The sequence below is a fragment of the Nicotiana tabacum genome, chromosome 7 (genome assembly GCF_000715075.1).
Source record: "Nicotiana tabacum cultivar K326 chromosome 7, ASM71507v2, whole genome shotgun sequence".
NCBI classification, from domain to species: Eukaryota; Viridiplantae; Streptophyta; class Magnoliopsida; order Solanales; family Solanaceae; genus Nicotiana; species Nicotiana tabacum.
The window spans coordinates 160,888,838-160,908,944 of NC_134086.1; the positions used below are offsets into that span (position 1 = coordinate 160,888,838).

At 33.5% G+C, this 20,107-nt stretch overlaps 1 protein-coding gene across 1 annotated transcript; it reads left to right on the plus strand.

Moving 5' to 3' along the window:
- Positions 1–779: 779 nt before the first annotated feature.
- Positions 780–5,328, plus strand: LOC107822998 (axial regulator YABBY 1-like). The gene is made up of 7 exons (XM_016649581.2): positions 780–1,028; positions 1,655–1,813; positions 2,053–2,167; positions 3,667–3,715; positions 4,138–4,213; positions 4,434–4,508; positions 4,947–5,328. Exons 1-7 carry the CDS (start codon positions 909–911, stop codon positions 5,013–5,015), a joined length of 663 nt encoding a protein of 220 aa, XP_016505067.1. The 5' UTR covers positions 780–908; the 3' UTR covers positions 5,016–5,328.
- Positions 5,329–20,107: the final 14,779 nt, after the last annotated feature.

Genomic DNA, 20,107 nt, shown 5'->3' on the forward strand with positions numbered 1-20,107 from the left:
TTACACCTGTACTAGTGTTATCCTTGTGTTACATATTTTTGGATCAATTTTTTTATACTTGAGGTTTTCTTTGTGTCATTTTATTTTTTTTGGTTGTTGTTCTTATTTCGTTTGCCGTAGTTCTCTATCATAACTGTTGTGATATTGTTGTTTTGAGTCGAGGGTCTTTCGAAAACAGCCTCTGTACCTTCACAAAATAGGGGTAAGGATTTCGTACATACAATCCTCCTCAGGCTCTCACTTATGGGGATATATTGGGTATGTTGTTGTTATTATTTATAATATGGTAGTATCACAACTTTAAATGCCAGTGTATTTATAATTTCTGATTGCATGTTAGTTGGAGTATTATTTTTTATCCGGTTAGAAATTACAATCATTATAGAAATTTGCTTATTAGTACCTTATAAGTTAATGCTTTGATAGTGTAATTTTTTTTACAAAGGAAAAACAATTTAATGTGAAAACAATTTTGATACAATTGATTTTTTTTTTAAAACAATTGATTTAGTTCAGGAAAAAAAAGAAATGAAATAATAACTCTAAATGGGACGCGCGGAGATGATGCTCCTTAGTCCCTACTGTGGCAGTATCATTATTTTATGGACAATAGAAAAACAAAATAGAGTAGTAAATAATGTGAATTTTTTTAGAGAATTTGTTGAAGCATAAAATGCCCCTAGTCTGTTATATTAGGTCGGTTTCTGTCTTTATCCCTCTATTTCTCTCACACACACATGGACTTCTCACTTTTCAACTTGTCTTGATAACTCCTAAAAGAAAAATAAAAGAATTAGGATCCCTATCCAAGCTGTTATATAAAACTCACTCCTTTTGATCAGTCAATCATCAATCAATCAAATCAAAAGGGAGAAATCAGAATCTTATCATCTCATCTCAAAAACATCATGTCCTCTTCATCTGCTGCTTTTGCTCCGGACCACCACCTCCACCACCATCACCTCTCTCCTCCCTCAGGGGAACAACTCTGCTATGTCCAATGCAACTTTTGTGACACTGTTCTCGCGGTATTATACTACTTTTATTTCTTCCTACTATATTATAACACCTACTCTACCACACAATAACATTCTTAGCTTCCTCTCTCTCTTTTGTCTTATGACCTCTTAATTCCCTTCTTCACTTTCTAAAATTGATGATCATGTTCTTGAAATTATTCATACTTTTGCCTTATTTTCCTTTAATTTATACTTTATATATGTGTTCATTTATGTAGTTTTGTTGGAACCATTTACATAGATTTTCTTTAAGACGAACTTTCTTGGATTTTATTTATTCCATCTGTTGGTATTTTTTTCATCTCTTCCCATGTTTTTCTGCCCCAGTTTGTTCAAGGATGTTCAGTCTATTCATCATAACTCAATAATGAATACGTTATATTACATACTGGAACATTTCTAATGCAGTTTTTCCCTAAGAAGTGCGAAATGGAATATATAATTTCATTACAAAAGGGGGATTGGAGTCAAAAAGATAAACACAAATCTTTCACTTGTTTCTTGTTGGTCAAAGTTTAAACATTTAGATGAAAGAGTTAGACTGTTCAGCGGCCTAGACCCTTTTCATTAATTAGCTAAAATTGCTATTGCGTTACTCTATTTGCTAAAATACTCATGTTATTTTTTGTATACAGGTGAGTGTTCCTTGCTCCAGTTTGTTCAAGACTGTGACAGTAAGGTGTGGTCATTGCACCAACCTTCTGTCTGTCAACGTCAACATGCGCGGCCTGCTTCTTCCCTCTGCAAATCAGCTTCATCTCCCCCATTCTTTCTTTTCTCCTCAGAATCTTCTGGTATATATATTATACACATCATTTATGCTTGGAATCTAGGTTTTCAAGTCCATGCGTCTATGTTAATCTTTCAGCTCAATACGTTTTATTTTTCACTATTTGTGCCTGTAATCCTTTATGCTAATCTTTTCTGTATTGTTCTAATTTTATCTGATGCCTCTTAAGAGATGAAAGTGTAAGTTTAACAATTCTTTTACATTTTTCCTTTACACTTGTCATTATTTCTTAAAAAAAAACAGGAGGAGATTCGGAATTCTCCACCAAGTTTGTTGATCAATCAGCCAAACCCGAATGAGTTACTCATGCCAGTTCGAGGAGTTGATGAACTTCCAAAGCCACCAGTCGCAAACAGACGTAAGATTAATTCTACTTACACTTATAAATTTCTCCTTCAGAGTTTCACAAATGACCCAAAAATTAAACTCATTTACTGGCAACACACTTTCTAAAAAGAACTAAATTAATTTAATTTCAGCATATGGAGTGCTATACCCTTAAACAAACAATGAAGCTCTAGACTTTTAGGTGAATAGGGGTTTCTTAGCAAATGAAGAAAGAATGTACACTTTACTAGCATATGTTTCCTCTTCATCTGTGTCTAATAAGTTAAAACTTTTATTTTTCCATAATGAAATAATAAGTATTATTTTTGGGAAGGATCTTCTACCATTTACTCTTGCCTGCCGTCCTTCTCCAACACTTTCCAAATATAAGGTACTTCCCAAAAAGCCATGTTTAGAAATTGCAGCTAAAACGTATTTGCACTGTTCATCTACAGTTTCTGCCTGTGTGTACAATATATGTGCTAACTATGATGATATATTGTTTTATCTTCAATGGAAAAATCAGTACACACCCTAAAATCTGGTTAGAATGAATAATTTTAACCATTCATATTAAAATTTTAAACCCACCACTATGGTGGCCACTTTTATAGAAAAACTTATATATTCATATGGACTTCTTTCTTTGGGGGATTGGGCTTAGGACCAAGGGCAGAAGTGCATGGTTTAAAGGGGTTCAATTGAATCTCTCATTCGGAAAGTTATTTCGTGCATATAGGTTGTAGGTTCAGTTGTTGAATCCCCACAAAATGATAGACACTATTTTTTTATTAGTCCGTTTAAAAAAGATTGCCCCTTTTAATATTTCCTTACTACGAAGCATCTATAGCCACAGAAATAATATGACAGGTTTAAGATCACAAGTTTTAAAAGTTTTATAACCATACAAATGTTTTAAGATCGCACATCTCAAAAATCTTCCCTTCTTTGTTAAAGCTTCTGCTAAGTCAAACTAGGACAATTTTTTGGAAACGAATTAGTGTAATAAACTAGTTAATGTGCCCTGAAAAATTGCTTTACGTTATAGGTATAATTGTTGAATCCGGTTAACATGAGGGAAATTTCTAGTAGTATACTAGTAAATGGTGTTTAGAAATTAATTTAGGTTGTAAGTACAAATCCTAGTTGTGGCACTCTTAACATTTTTATTTCTGTCCACAGCTGCTTTATGTGTATTAGGCACTTTTTATATAGTTGATGCCTTTTTCTCTCTCAGTACAAGAAAAAGAGAAAATGTCCCCCGGAAAGTCAGATGGTTTTTCAAAAGCACCACAGAATCTAGATGAATAGATAGAAGGATAGATCATTAGATAATGATAATGAAATGATATGATATGATGTGAGAGAGGAGAAGGACAGAGAAAAAGGTATATAGTAGTAGCAAAAGTATTCTTGATCTCTTTGGTCCCGCGTGAGAGTACTGGTAAATAAAAGCATAGAAATACTACAGAAAGTCAGCCAAGTGTTTTTAATGCCTGTTTTGTTTGTCTACATGTCGTCTGTACTCAGCCCCGGAGAAACGACAGCGTGTGCCATCTGCTTACAATCGATTCATCAAGTATGTATATTTTTCTTAAATTCATACAATATTTGTTTATCTCATTTTTTTTAGCTATTGTTTGAACATAAATTTGGTTGAAACTTGAAAAAAAGAGTTATCGAAGTTGTGTTGAAAAATAATGAATTTTGAAAGTTTAAGTTGTATTTGAACATACATTTTATTTGAAAAAAATATTGACGTTTTATGAATAAAAGAAAAATTATCACCCTTGAAACTTAAATTTTTTTTCTTCAAAAAACTTGTTAGATTCCACGAACAAACTATATTTTCAAATTTATTTGAAAAAAAATAGCCAAAAATTGTGTCCAAACGGGAGCTTAGGTTAGAAATACATATATATAATTAAAAAAGGATTTAAGCACATATGGATTGCCATTGACAAAGACAATGAAAAAATTTAATGACTGCGATATATGCAGGGACGAGATCCAACGTATCAAAGCTGGAAATCCTGATATAAGTCACAGGGAGGCCTTCAGTGCTGCTGCAAAGAATGTAAGATCCAAAAAATTTACTTATTAAGATAAATTAATAATTTATTATGATAGAATTAACACAAGAATAGAAAGATTAAATAAGAATCTATTCTTATAGGCATTAGAGCTAGTTTCTATTCCTTTTAACTAGGGTTTTGTTTGACTAGGGTTTGGTGCATATGTTGCTTTTTACAAACATGTCATTGAATTGTGCGCTGGTTTGTTTTCTTGTACTGCAGTGGGCCCACTTTCCACACATTCATTTCGGACTTATGCCTGATCAACCCGTGAAGAAACCCAATGCATGTCAACAGGTACCTTTCCAACTCTTTTTAAAACCCTAGCTTTTCACCCAATATGTTTTTCATTAATAGAGCTAATTAATTAAACCACAGTACACTTTTATCATTTTTATATAGTTAAACATAGAATTTTACTTTGAAGTGCTTAACATTCTTTATTTTTACAAACTGACTGTGTAAAAGAACTTAGTATATACTATCAATTCATTTAAAAAGTAATTACACTTGCAACTCGTCCATAACAAGTGGACATAGTAACTTAAAAAATAAATAAAGCATGTATTCTGCTATCACGTGTTAAAATATACTAACAATATAAAAATTATTTATATTGTCATCAAAATATATAAATTAAATTTTCAAATAGTTTAATTTGTCATGCTTTTCCATTTTAATTAAATCCATTCTAGATTTATTCAATTTGATTTAATTTTTTTGGGAAATGTGTAGGAAGGGGAGGATGTTCTGATGAAGGAAGGGTTTCTTGCTCCAGCAAACGTGGGTGTATCTCCTTACTAATTAAGGAAATGAAGTCACCAGCCAATGTTCTCTCCCTGATCTGTTGGAACTGTCTATTTATCTAATTATTGTGCGTTAGTTTATCTATAGTTTAGGGCGTCCTGTTAATTTCTATTTTCTTTGAAGAACACGTACTCTCTAGGGTTTCCTTCTCGCTCTCATGTTGTCTTTGAAGAAGACATTTCTAACTGTTTCAGGTTGCTTAGTTTCTAGTGAGGAAAGGATTCTGAGAACTGTGTTTGTTTGTTAATGCTGATAACTAAGCTCTCTGAAACCCTCAATATCTGAAAATGGAACTGCTTCTGTTCATAAATGTCAGTTAAGAGTATCGTATTATGAATTTCATCGTCCCTTAATTGACTAGTTTTCTTTACCGTCTTGGGCCTTTCATGTTAAGAGTTACGTTCGTGTGTGTGTATATATATTGTACCTTCACGAACTGTAAATATCATTAATGGGTGAATTCTTTGTTGTTTGTTTGCAGCTTATAATTAGTGCATTCATTAATCTTCACAAGAACTGAAGTCGGATTTAGTCCTTAGAGATGAAATAATCATACACTTAATACAATATCGAGTACCAGAATTTTCAGTTTCTGAGTGGTGATCATTTGATATCTACCAAATTATGCACTGCCCTACATGCAACTTGCAAGATAGAAATTAAAACAATGTTAAATTGTACTTATCCTTTGCATAGGCTTAACAAAAGGGATCTTTACACACACATAGCTGGTCATATTCACTATTTACATTTCATGACCTTGTTACCGTTATTAACTATTTTTGAGAATTCCCTTAGAAAACTTGGTGTTTAGACCATTGTAGTTTATTGATCAGAACAATCGTAATCTTTGGGTCATTAATACGTCTTGCCACATAGAAAAGGACAGTGATAAGAAACTTTTACACTACTAGTGAAAATTTAGCTGTTACAGAAGGTTGCTTCTCTTAATATTGCGGGAAAGCTATATGCATGCAGTAACAGCTACTCATTGCTCCCCTTATAATATACTTATATATAGTATAATTGTGATGTTCTTCTTCACATGCCACAGGCTGCTAAATTGTCCTTTTAACTTCCCTCTAGTTAATTTTCTGGGAGTAAACTAATTTAGGACCTTCATATATTTTCAAACTAAAATCTCGGTTAGACTAACTTCCCAATATGTCACCACGACCTAGCTACTCGTTGATGTTCCAATGAACTAAACACCCCTCCCCTTTGCCAATATTAATATTAATATATTAAGAATACTAACATATAACTTCTAAATCTGATACATACTAAACTTGAGGGTAACTGAAAACGTGCCTTAGTCCAAATTTGGACTAGAGAGAGAAAAAATGTTATTTAAACAGATTTATGCCCATTTCTATCTGCTAATTTGCTTCTTGCTATATTTTTAATGATGTCACGTTGTTCCTTACGTTTTACCCTTTAAAAGTAAGGCGATTTTGTATATGTAGATAAATGTATCAACTCATTTTGAAATAAAAAAGATAACCAAACTAATAGCTTAGACAAACTTGAATAACAGGGTACTTGCCCCATTATTCTAGCCTAATAGACGATCGACGAACCTGATATCAGCTTTTGCTACTTGAGCTAAAATTCTACAGTATAATTTATTATTAAGGTACTAATTAGGTGATGAAAGGTAATAATTGTCCCTTTACATCATTTTTAGCAGTGTGTAATTTTAATCCACTATGTGCATTGATAACAATATCTGAGATATAAACATACTTTTGTGATTAAATTTTCCAAAGGAGGTAATAATTTATTTTCAAACTAAGAATTGGCATTTGCACTATGTATTCCTTACGTGGGCAATAATTACATTATAGATTAATATGAATATTTTCCCACTCAAACTAATAAAGTCATTTATTCTTTAAAAATATATAAACCATGTCGTAGATCCTTAAAATGGAAATAGAGAGTGAACGTTTGGATATCTAATATTATGATTAGAATTCTGATAGTTTGATCGACCACTGAAAAATCTCTATGGAGATTCCAACATAGAAATAAACTAACCATAACTAAAGAAGTGTTGACCTTATGAAGATTTTGAACCCTCTCGACCACTAAATTACACTATTGGATTGTGTTAAAGGGGTTCAAAACTTAATATATATAGAGGTAAAAAACAAATTTTACCTTATATACAGTATAATTTTTCGGCGAAGGGGTTCGAGTGAACCCTTCCGCTCCCTAAATCCGCCCCTGTCAAGAAGTATTACTGAATAATATAGTATAAGCTTTAAAAAAGAATCTGAAATAACTGTACAAGTAGTCGAGGTCCCTTTCTACAGTGTGTCCATGCATGTTCAAATTACGTATGTTAGAATTTAGAGGCGATGCAAGAATTTAAAGTTTATGGGTCGGGATGTTAGTTCCTTTAATTAAGTTACTGAATTCTATATTAACAATTTATATCTATTCAATAAATTTCTTAAGATAAATACATAGTTTGAACAAAAAAATAGGTTCGATCGAACTCATAAGCTATGCTCTAGTTCCGCCCTTATGTTGGTCTTTAGTTAATGTTCCAGTCCGTCACTCTTATACCAAGAACAGCCCATATACTAGAGCCCCTGTCTTGGACCATCATTAGACAAAACTTGTTCAGGCTTTAGAACATGGATCGAAAAGCCCAAAGCAGCTCAATTACAGATGGCTTGACCCAATTCAAACTTCCATTGTCTTAGGAAGAATTAATCCAAATAGCCGCCTACAAAAAATAGCCGGTAGATATATAATATGTATATAATTATTATATAATATTGTATATAATTAATTTATAATTTATGTATACCGACCAAAAAAAGTAAATATTGAATCTGGGCGGCTATTTGTGTAACAATCCCTTGTCTTAAATACCGCACATGGTAACAACCCGTCCTCATTGAAATTGGACAGATACCTAAGATGAAATAGATTATCAGATTTAGGGCTATCCAATTAGGCCCAAGCCCATGACCCGTCCAATCCGCTCAAGGTTGGATTGGTTATTGACTCACCCATTAGTTGAACTCAACCAATCTTGATTCAACCTATCTCAACCCATATAAAGTGGAGTTGATCTTTCGCCCAAATTGATCCATTAATAATTTTGTAAAAATATCTTAGAAATAAATTTATTTTTTTATTTGATATGTTATATATGATCATAACAAAAGGAAAAAGTCTTATTTAGTAATTATATAATCCATAAGAAAAATATATATATATTAACTAAAGATTGATAAGAGTTGCGGGGGTTGGGCTATGTCCCAAATTTTAGCCATCTTGACCCAACCCATTTTTGCCCACATAATTTTTGGGCGGGTTTTGACCCCCCAAAATTGGCCCAACCCACTTGTTGACACCCCTAATCAGATTCGGGGCAATTTGCATCTATACCCGCTTTTTTGGTCACGTTTTAACTTGTGCCCCCTCTGCAAAAACAATTACAAGCGTACCCACTTTTTCGCGTAATTTCAGTAGATACGGCTAAAGTAGCAAAGGCAATCACGCAAAACTTCAACATTCTAGTAGACGGGCCTGAAGTAGCAAGTGTGTTGAACCAAGTGTGCTGAAATTTTTGTTTGTAATTGTTGAACTTAAGCATAGTAGCTGAAGTTTTGTTCTCTATTTGCTGAAGTTTTTGTTTGTAATTGCTGAACTTAAGCATAGTAGCTGAAGTTTTGTTCTCTATTTGCTGAAGTTTTTGTTTGTAATTGCACTAAATAAGCTGAAGTTTTTTTGTCCTAATTAGTTTTGTCATTAAGCTTTTTCAAAAACTTCAGCAGAAGATGCTGAAGTTATTTAGTTCATTTGTAAAAACTTCGGCACTAAAAGCTGAAGTTTTTTTGTCCTGGATTCATTAGTTTTGTCATAAAGCTTTTTCAAAAACTTTAGCAAAAGATGCTGAAATTATTTAGTTCATTTGTAAAAACTTCAGCGCTATATAAGCTGAAGTTTTTGAAAAAGCTTTCTAATATACTAGATAAATAATCAGATTGCCAACATTATCTAAATCATAAATTTTGGAAACATTAAACGTGAAAAAAACAGAATTATCATTGCCTACTAACTTATGTACGTGAAAATATTCACAAATTATTGTCTACTAGCTTACGTAACTATTTATAATTTATTTTTAAATAATCTGATAAACATATTTATGGCAATCGTCCGATGAACTGAAGTTTTATAGCAGCACCAACAACAACAGAAGAAAGAAGAAGAAGAAGAAGAAGAAGAAGGAGGAGGAGGAGGAGGAGGAGGAGGAGGAGAAGAAGGAGGAGGAGGAGGAGGAGAAAGGAAGCTGAAGTTGTTTTAAAAAATGGGTACAAGTTAAAACTTTTTTTAAAAATAGGTATAGGTTAAATGGGGGCGACCAAATAAAGCGTTCCGTGCAATTTTTACATTAGATTCAAGCTCGTAAAATTATTTGAATTGTGACTCTTCGTCACTGAGTTTTCCTTATAGGATTAATTATGTTTGATGACCATTTGCTCATCCACAAAGCAATATAAAGAATTCTCTTGTCATGTAAATATTCAACGTAAGAATCCAAAAGAGGATTCTCATGTACTAAAAGAGTGATTTGACAGATATACACTAAGGAGCATATCTAGAATAGAAGTAATGGGTTCATCTGAATCCATAATTTTATCTCGCATCCTATATATTTATTTAAAAACTCATTAGATATGTACAAATAATAATTTTGAATTCATTACATGACAAAATATGGTGTACATTCTCAGTGGTGGACCTATAAAGTTTAAATTTTACATCTATTTCTGTATACACCAGTGTAAAAAAAATTGATGTGAATGTATTTTTACTTATGGTAACATGAGATTAATTGTTTTTATTTTCAAGCATTATAAATGTTAGTTTAGTTATGCTTTTAGGTGACCTAGAGCCCGTTTGTATTAGCTGTTTATAAATAGTATAGTTGATAAGTTTGAAGTGCTGAAAAGTATTTTTAAGTGCTTAAACTGATTTTTTAAATAAGCATTTACGTGTTTGAATAAACGTGCTGAAACTGATAATAAGCAGTTGATGTGTTTGGTAGAAAAGTGCTGATAAGTTATTCTTTTATTAAAAATGACAAAAATATCCTTGCAAACTTTAAAAAATTATAAATTAAAAAATTTCTTTGTAAAGAAAAAGATGAACAACGAACATGGAATGAAAAGAAAGTTAGAAAAAAAAAATTGGGAAAAATATTTTGTGAATTAGAAAAAAATTATTAAGGATAAACTAGTAAAAGCCTTGATCAAACTAAAAGTGCTTATAAGCTATAAAGTCATAAGTTGGGAAGTTGGGGGTGACCAACTTATGACTTATGGTTGATTTTAGTTTATAAGCATCATGGGTATTTAACAAACACGTAAATAAGCTAAAAAGTAATTATAAGCCAGTTTGACCACCTTATAACCTTAGGCTAACGCCCTCCTAATTGTGAAATTCTTTTACACGGTTAATGTGAAAATTAAACTCAAATCATCATCTACTGGATTTCGTATTTCAAAAGTAATATTCGGTAGAAACATAAGAAAAAGTAGAAAATAAAGGGTAAAAGAATAGAAAAAGGAGAAAAATAAATAAGAAAACTTTAGAAATCAAGGCATATAACTTCAATATGTAACAAGAAAATGGATAAGATTTGATTGTTGCGAGAGCTTAAGTAATTCAAAATATTTTCGATTTTTAACTATTACCATTTTCTAATTGCGGAAATTTGTGTAAATTACCATTTTTAATTAATAAGTTTTATGTAGAAGAGGCGGTATATTAATTTAAAAAAAGGTGAGCAAAAGTAAATCAAGGGAAGCAAGTAGACGGGGAATAAAACTGCACCTGATATTGGAGATCCTACCTTTCTTCTTCCAAAATTGACATGGAATTTTAGAGGAAAACACTCTTTTTTTTGGTTTCCCATCTTATGTTCGGTACTCACATTGAGGCCCGATTAAATCCGGATTCGTGCTGAAAAGTCCCACATTAGAGTAAAGCGAGCGCTCAGAGAAAAACACTCTCTTAGTGCACATGTACGTGTCATTTAAACTTACCACTACCATTTATATATCATTTTATTCAACTTTTTTAATAATCCAAAATTTAAACTACTTCAACGATTCGATATAAATTTTGATTTAATACTTTTCAATTGCTCCCTCTATTCCAGTTTATGTGACATTATTTCCTTAGGAGTCTTTTAAAAAAGAATCTTTTATTTTTGTATTTTAAAATAATTAACTTTAAAAATTTTATTTTACCTTAACGAGGACACTTTTATAACCACACAAATGTTAAATCATATTTTAGGTTGCAAATTTTGAGAATGTTTACTTTCTTTCTTAAATACTGTGTCAAATCAAATTATTTCACATAAATTAAAAGATATAGAGCATTATTTTATTGTTCTATTTTGATATTACTAATGTACAATATTAGTCAAACTTTTCTAATATTTATTTTGTAACTAATTAACATCCTCAACAACTACTTAAATATATTCGTCCAACGCCACTAATGCACTTTACAAATCAATTATATATATATATAAAACAATAAAATAATGCTCTATATATAAAACCGTAAGAAGGTTCACACTCTTACTTGATATTTAGTTGATAATACAATTGACTTGTAAAGTGCATTAGTGGCGTTGGACGAATATATTAAAGTAGTTGTTGAGGATGTTAAAACAGTGAAAACTAAATTCATACATATTGTATACGAGACGAGATTTCCACTGTCATGCCCCGAATTTGGGCCTGGACGTAACACGGTACTCAGTGCCTGACTATATGTGACCGAACGAACTAACTGGCTGGCTAAATCAACATGTGATATCATAACATACTAAAGGCGGAAGATAAACTAACATATACTGATATACTGGAAGTCTGAATGATAAAAAAATCAAAGTGTTGAAACACTATACAAGTCTGAAACATGTCTGTAGCCAACATGGCTTAACATAAAAAGCTTGTGACTCTGTCTAACTGTTACTCTAGTCTATGAAGCCTCTATTGAAGTACTAAAAATATTGTCTATCTGTAAATACTGAAAGACTGTAAAGTAATGATAATGCCTTGAAAGATCTGGGGATCACCAAATAGCTGGTACAAGAATCCTAGCGCTCTGAATCATCAACCTGTAAATCATTACATGCATCGTGAAATGCAGGCCCCGGGCAAAAGGGATGTCAGTACATTTGAATTGCACTGATATGTAAAGCAACTGAAAGAAAGAATTATAAATGATAAAACTGAAACTAAGCTGATAACTGAGAATTGATAATTGATAACTATTGAAACTGAAACTAAAATGATAACTGATAGCTGAACTGATAATTGAGAACTGAACTGATAACTGATAGTAATATAACTAAAATGATAACTAATAATTGAACTGAAAATAAGGAAGTAAGGATATGAATACTCCCTCTTCTGAATGATGAACAACATGTTTATCTGAATAAGCTACGGCATCGGGCCCAATATATATATGTGCACAATATACGGCCTCAGGCCCAAGTATACGTATACATAACTATAGCCTCGGGCCCAAAAATGCATAAAGCATAAACTACGGCCTCAGGCCCGAACATGCATAAAGCATAAGCTATGGCCTCAGGCCCAAACATGCATAAAGCATAAACTACTGCCTCAGGCCCAAGTATGCATAAAGCATATAAACTACGGCCTCAGGCCTAAATACAGGTGTTCAACATTCAGGAATTTAAAATCAGAAACTGAGAATCATATTGCAATACATGATAGTGAAATACTGAATCACATTGAGTTACATGATAATGGAATACTAGATCATACTGGGTTACATAATACTGGAATACTGAATGGGACTAGACTGAGACATGTATTCTTGAACTGATTATGAATACTGAAATTTCAACTGTATATGGCATACTGAGTAATCTATACTAATACTCGGGGGCATCAAATGCAATTCTATATTGAATATGCACTGAGCTCACAACGTTCAGAATGAAAGTCATGAGCGAGTTATGAAGCTAGAGAATAGAAGTTCTACAACTTTTCAAGGAACTAGGCTTAATTATATTTTTGAGGCAATTAGTAACGTCATAAAAGAAACGTAGTGTAGGGAGAATCATTAACATTCCCAAACATAGAGAGTTAGCCTCACATACCTCAATTTCACCCCTTAGTGATACTACAATGATCCACAATACTAAGAACCTTCAATCTACAATAGCAACATTCAATGGAACCCAATATTAGTAACAAATTCCATAACTTAAGCCATTTAGGCATATTATCAAACACCTTGTAGGCATAAATCTCTACATCTCATCACCATATAAGTAGTTCATCTAACTACCACCATTCATCAACAATTTATCCCACCATCATGATTAGCCAATTTATAACTTCCAAAATCACATATATGACCATTCATCCACACCTAACCAACAAAGTTTCATTAATAAACATCTTTCAATCTCTATAATAGTTGTGTAATCAAATTGGGAACTTATGGTTTCCAATCACCATACCAAGAGTTCCAATACTTATTCATACTCATATTCCCTTAATAAATCCATACATGTAAGTCTAGGGGTGTAGGATTACCTTTTTGGAAGAAATCTTGCAAAACCCTCCTTTGAGTTCATGAAGAAATCTCTTGAAGATCTAAGTATTTTATGTGTAGATTTCATCAATACTAGTGTATAAATGATGAAATTCACACCAAGAAAATGGGGATTACTTACCTTGAATATGGGAGGGGTTGGAGGTCTTGAGATGGTGGAGGAAAACCCTAAAATTCGTCTAAATGAAGTGGGGAAAATAACCCCCGAAGGTTTTATATCAAAATAGGGTCGGGTTGAACAAAAACAAAGATTTGCATAGTCGCGGCGCATGGGGCATCGTGTGGGGCGGCGGGGTAATGAAAAATGCGCCTAGAAACGAAATTTGGAGGTACTCTGTTAATCTACACAGCCGCGCCGCATGGGGCGACTCGTGGGGCGGCGCGGTAGTGTAAAATTCTGCGAGCTTTTGGTAATTTGGTCATAAGTTTTGGTAGGAATGTCCAAATGACAAACGGTTTAAAGCGTAAGAAATTAGACTCAAAGTTCTTTCATTTGATAGGTTGTGCATCATATAATAACTTATATAAATGTAGATATGTTTGTGCAAAGTTTGATATTGTGCGTGCTCATTTGGAATTTTAGTCTATTGTGTAATTTTCCAACTTGGCTTAGACTTAGGTCTTTCCTTGGACCCCAAATCACTTATGATATGCCTCGTATACTTATTATCATAACCAATTTATAACTATCACATTAAAACTCATTTAATGCATCCACAACTGATTCAAATTTATAGGGTGTTACATTATCTCCCCCTTGGGATCATTCGTCCTCGAATGATTGTCCTGGTTGTATCTTCGGCTAATTTCGGAGCTTAAATTGGTCTGGTGGGAACATGAACTTTCATTAATATTTGTATACTAAACCGAATGAATACACAATTAGTAAACTGATGAGATACTGAACTGAATAGGTACTAGACTGAATGGATACTAAACTGACTAAATACTGAAATACATGGAGATTGTAATATAAGGTTTGAATGAAAAGGTTAGTTACCTTCAACATTCCTCCAAAACACCTGCCTGCTAATAGAGTATAACACAAGCCTCACAGGGTATCATAATACGCATAACATGAAACATATACATGGTTACTAGTCTGTCACAGATACGTAAATCCTGAACTAGTATGGATACATGAATACTAAGCTGACACGAATAATTGAGTGTTGAACTGACGTAAATATCTGATCACTGAACTCATATCAATATCTAAGTATTAAGTTGGAATGAATATCTAGGTACTGAACTGACATGAGTATCTGAGTACTGAACTAGCTTGAATGTTCAAATCATGAGATCTGAATACTGGAAACACAAATGTCGTGACATGAGATTTGAATACTGGAAACTTGAATGTTATAACATGACACGTGAAATACTGGTGTACAACCGCTAATTATGGTGGAAATTCTAACTCATAATCTACTTACCCGATCCTTCATGGATCCTATATGGGTCGATGCATCATGGATTGAGCTTTCCTTTCTTCCCAAACCTTATAACACCTTTCATAGGCAAAACTTTTAGAAAATACCCAATCATCAACTTGAAACTCTAGGTCTCTATGTAGCATGTTCCAATAGGACTTTTAGCGACTCTGAGTTGTCTTCAAATGCTCTTGAATCAACTTGACTTTCCCCATAGACCGATTGACCAAATCTGGTCCCAGCAACTCCGCCTCGCCAACTTCGAACCAACTAATTGGCAGTCTACACATTCACCCATAAAAATCATGCTTTCAAAATGAGTGAGATATTCCTATTATAAGGTCCATATTTACCATCTCCACTAAAGGATGTGTGCTTTCTGAGATAAACACTTGATTTTCTGCTGCTCGACTTTTACTTGCTGACAATTCAAACACTTGGCCACAAAGCCTGCAACTTTCTTTTTCATGTCGTCCTACCAATAAATCTCCTTAAGATTATGATACATCTTTGGGTAACCTGGGTGGATAGAATACCTGAAATTATGGGCTTCTAACATCTTCCTCCCTCACTAAGTCCATCTATGGTTGGAACACATAATCTATCAGGGTACCTCAAAGTACTATCACCTCCCCCTTGTTTAAAGGCCATCATCTTATGCATGTGAATCCCTTCTTTCATCTACAACAAGTAGGGATCATCAAACCGTTTCTCCTTCACTTCGGCTACTAAGGAGGAACAGGTCCTGTTCTAGACAACAACTATATTATCTTTGGTGTCCGAAAGTCGAACTCCTTTCTTGGCTAAGTAGTGAACTTCTTTAACATAGTTCCCTTGTCTACCTCTTTCATGAGTTATACTTCCCACACTTAATTATCTTCGTAAGCACTTACTAAAAACACTTATAATCTTGTTGTGAGCTAAGTCTCTGACCACTACTCGTAAGAGTCTCGTGCAATGGCACTGCTCTCGTAACACATAAATAGGCATGATTTTATAGCTTTTTGTGATCACTCTATCATCAATAACTATGTTCGGTGATCATTCTACTCACTTTGTGTTTCTTACACATGCTAGATATATTCCTTGTGGTAATTATACAATTTTCCCTCATTACTAAACTTATTTTCTTCTTCATATCCCATGCTAATTATTCGGGTTACAAATCTCTAATTGGACTTACTAAAAAATTTAACATCACCCATAGACCAAAGATCTTATACTTGCGGATCCTTCTCTTTTTGTTGGATCCAAATAACTTTTCTTATTTTCTGCAATTTTTTGCACTCTACGTCAATGACGACTCATCTTCCAACTTACTTATGAGCTAGGAAAATTAATTGTTCATATAATGGAAAGCTAATGTATTCATAAATATCATACAAAATCTTAATAATTTAACTCTGCTCACACTGTCAATCTTAGGGAAATCTCTTTTTAATAATTCTTAAAGGCTATTCCTTTGTAGTTGATCTCTTACTGCTAACTGATTTGTTGTTTTCCCACTGTCACTGTACTTCGAGTTTAACATAAACTTCATGGGTTCTAACACATGTTTGATATTTCCAACTGTCATCCACTCACTAGAGTTAACCTGGCTAAGTGAATCAAATCTTACCTCTACTAGCTCTGCTGAAATTGCTAATTCACTGTATTTGCTCGAAACTTACTTACTATTATTTTACTAACCACCTGCTAGCATCATGTTTTCTTGCTCTGCTTTGAATAACTAAAGTGAAGCATAAGGTTTATCCTAACTTCCCTCATCATCTGACCATATTCTTTTGTCGTACACTATCATTCTTTTTGAACTATGCACATGGATCATACTTAGGGAAATTTCATCTGTATTAAACAAAATTGGGATATCTAACTTAAAACATCCTATACACTTCAAAATCACTACAGACTATAAAACTCTGGCAAAACACATAGTCACATCATGTGAAGGGGAACTGTCATATCTTTTATCTCACAATAATAGCCACTTCGTATACAAATTCACTAACGTGGTACTTTCTAGTTCTGATTTGAATAAATCTAAACAGCTTAAAATTATTCCCTAAAATTCAATGTCGTCTGCTCTTGGTTCTCATTTCGTACATCATATTATTCTTAGCTATATTTCACTTAGGCTCTTTTCTGTCCAAAACTGTAGTGATCAATTCTATGCCTGCTGTGGTTGAATTCTTAACCTGATACACCGTGGGGTCTGACATACGGATACACTGCCATACACATTTGATAAATCACTTCATGCACCATCCGGTAAGTATTGGGTATTAATCCCTAAAACATGCGAAGATTTCGCTATAATCACTGTTACTTACATTTTCTTTGGTCATCCATATGCATCATTGTATACTCACAAGTCTCTAGAAATTTTGATACACTAAAAATTGGAGATCTGGTAACTGAATAACAAATAACTGGCATACTGAATAACAATAACCTGCTAACTAAAAGACCGTATAACTGGTAATTGAGTAAAACTGATAACCATAAAACGTAATAACTGCTTTTGTACTTTCTAATAAGGTTATGCTCTAATCTGTACTACTGGCCATTGCATCCACTTTTAACATCATCTCATGTCTCATTTGTTACCAAACTATACTCCATAATTATACCCCAATGGGCAATTATTCTCTCTAGGACATTAGGTTTCTCCTGTGCGTCGCTTGGGCATCCAATACGTTTGTAATTTGATAGGAAGAGAAGGTTAACTATTTCTCTAAGCTTCGTGGCACGATCTAGAGTAGAAAGAAGTGAGACAACCCTGAATTTCTTGGTAGTTAACAGTTTTTATGAGTGGCCGGCACACACATATAACAGAAACTCCACTGGATACGGCTTCATACACTCCCTAGGACCCTTGAACCTAGTGCTTTGATACCAAGCTTTGTTACGCCCTGAACCTGGGCCTGGACGTAACATGGCACTCGTTGCCTGACTGAGTGAACCAACTAGCAGGCTAAATTAACATGTGATATCATAACATACTAAAGACGGAAGATAAACTAACATATACTGATATACTGGAAGTCTGAATGATAAAACAATCAAAGTGTTGAAATACTATACAAGTTTGAAACATGTCTGTAGCCAACATGGCTTAACATAAAAAGCTTGTGACTCTGTCTAACTATTACTCTAGTCTATGAAGCTTCTATTGAAGTACTAAAAATACTGACTATCTGTAAATACTGAAAGACTATAAAGTAATGATAATGCCCCGAAAGAACTGGGGATCACCAAATAGCTGGTACGAAAATCCTAGCGCTCTGAATCATCAACTTGTAAATGATTACCTGCATCATAAAATGAAGGCCCCGGGCAAAAGGGACGTCAGTACATTTAAATTGCACTAGTATGTAAAGCAATTGAAAGAAAGAATTATAAATTCTAAAACTGAAACTAAGCTGATAACTGAGAATTGATAATTGATAACTGAAATGATAACTATTGAAACTGAAACTGAAATGATAACTGATAACTGAACTGATAATTGATAACTGGTAAATGAAATAATAACTGATAACTGAAATGATAACTAATAATCGAATTGAAAAAAAGGAAGTAAGGATATAAATACTCCCTCTTCTGAATGATGAACAACCAGTTTATCTGAATAAGCTACGGCCTCGGGCCCAATATATATGTGCACAAGTTACGGCCTCAGGCCTAAGTATACGTATACATAACTACAGCCTCGAGCCCAAAAATGTATAAAGCATAAACTAAGGCCTCAGGCCCAAACATGCATAAAGCATAAGCTACGGCCTCAGGCCCAAGTATGTATAAAGCATATAAACTACGGCCTCAGGCCAAATACAGATGTTCAACATTCAGGAATTTAAAATCAGAAACTAAGAATCATATTGCAATACATGATAGTGAAATATTGAATCACATTGAGTTACATGATACTGGAATACTAGATCATATTGGGTTACATAATACTGAAATATTGAATGGGACTAGACTGAGACATGTATTCTTGAACTGATTATGAATACTGAAATTTCAACTGTATATGGCATACTGAGTAATCTATACTAAGACTTGGGGTGCATCAAACCTAAGTCTATATTGAATATGCACTGAGCTCACAACGTTCAGAATGAAAGTCATGAGCGAGTTATGAAGCTAGAGAATAGAAGTTCTACAACTGTTCAAGGAACTAGGCTTAACTATATTTCTGAGGCAATTAATAACGTCATAAAAAAACGTAGTGTAGGGAGAATCATTAACATTCCCAAACATAGAGAGTTAGCCTCACATACCTCAATTTCGCCCCTTAGTGATACTACAGTGATCCACAATACTAAGAACCTTCAATCTACAATAGCAACATTCAATGAAACCCAATATTAGTAACAAATTCCATAACTTAAGCCATTTAGGCATATTATCAAACACCTTGTAGGCATAAATCTCTACATCTCATCACCATATAATTAGTTCATCTAACTACCACTATTCATCAACAATTTATCCCACCATCATGATTAGTCAATTTATAACTTTCAAAATCACATATATGACCATCCATCCACACCCAGCCAACAAAGTTCCATTAAATAAACATCTTTCAATCTCTATAATAGTTGTGTAATCAAATTGGGAACTTATGGTTTCCAATCACCATACCAAGAGTTCCAATACTTATTCATACTCATATTCCCTTAATAAATCCATACATGTAAGTTTAAGGGTGTAAGATTGCCTTTTTGGAAGAAATCTTGCAAAACCTTCCTTTGAGTTCTTGAAGAAATCCCTTGATGATCTAAGTATTGTATGTGTAGATTTCATCAATACTAGTGTATAAATGATGGAATTCACAACAAAATAATGAGGATTACTTACCTTGAAGATGGGAGGAGTTGGAGGTCTTGAGATGGTGGAGGAAAACCCTAAATTCATCCAAATGAAGTGGGAAAAATAACTCCCGAAGGTTTTATATCAAAATAGGGTCAGGTTTAAAAAACGAAAATTTGCACAGCCGCGGCG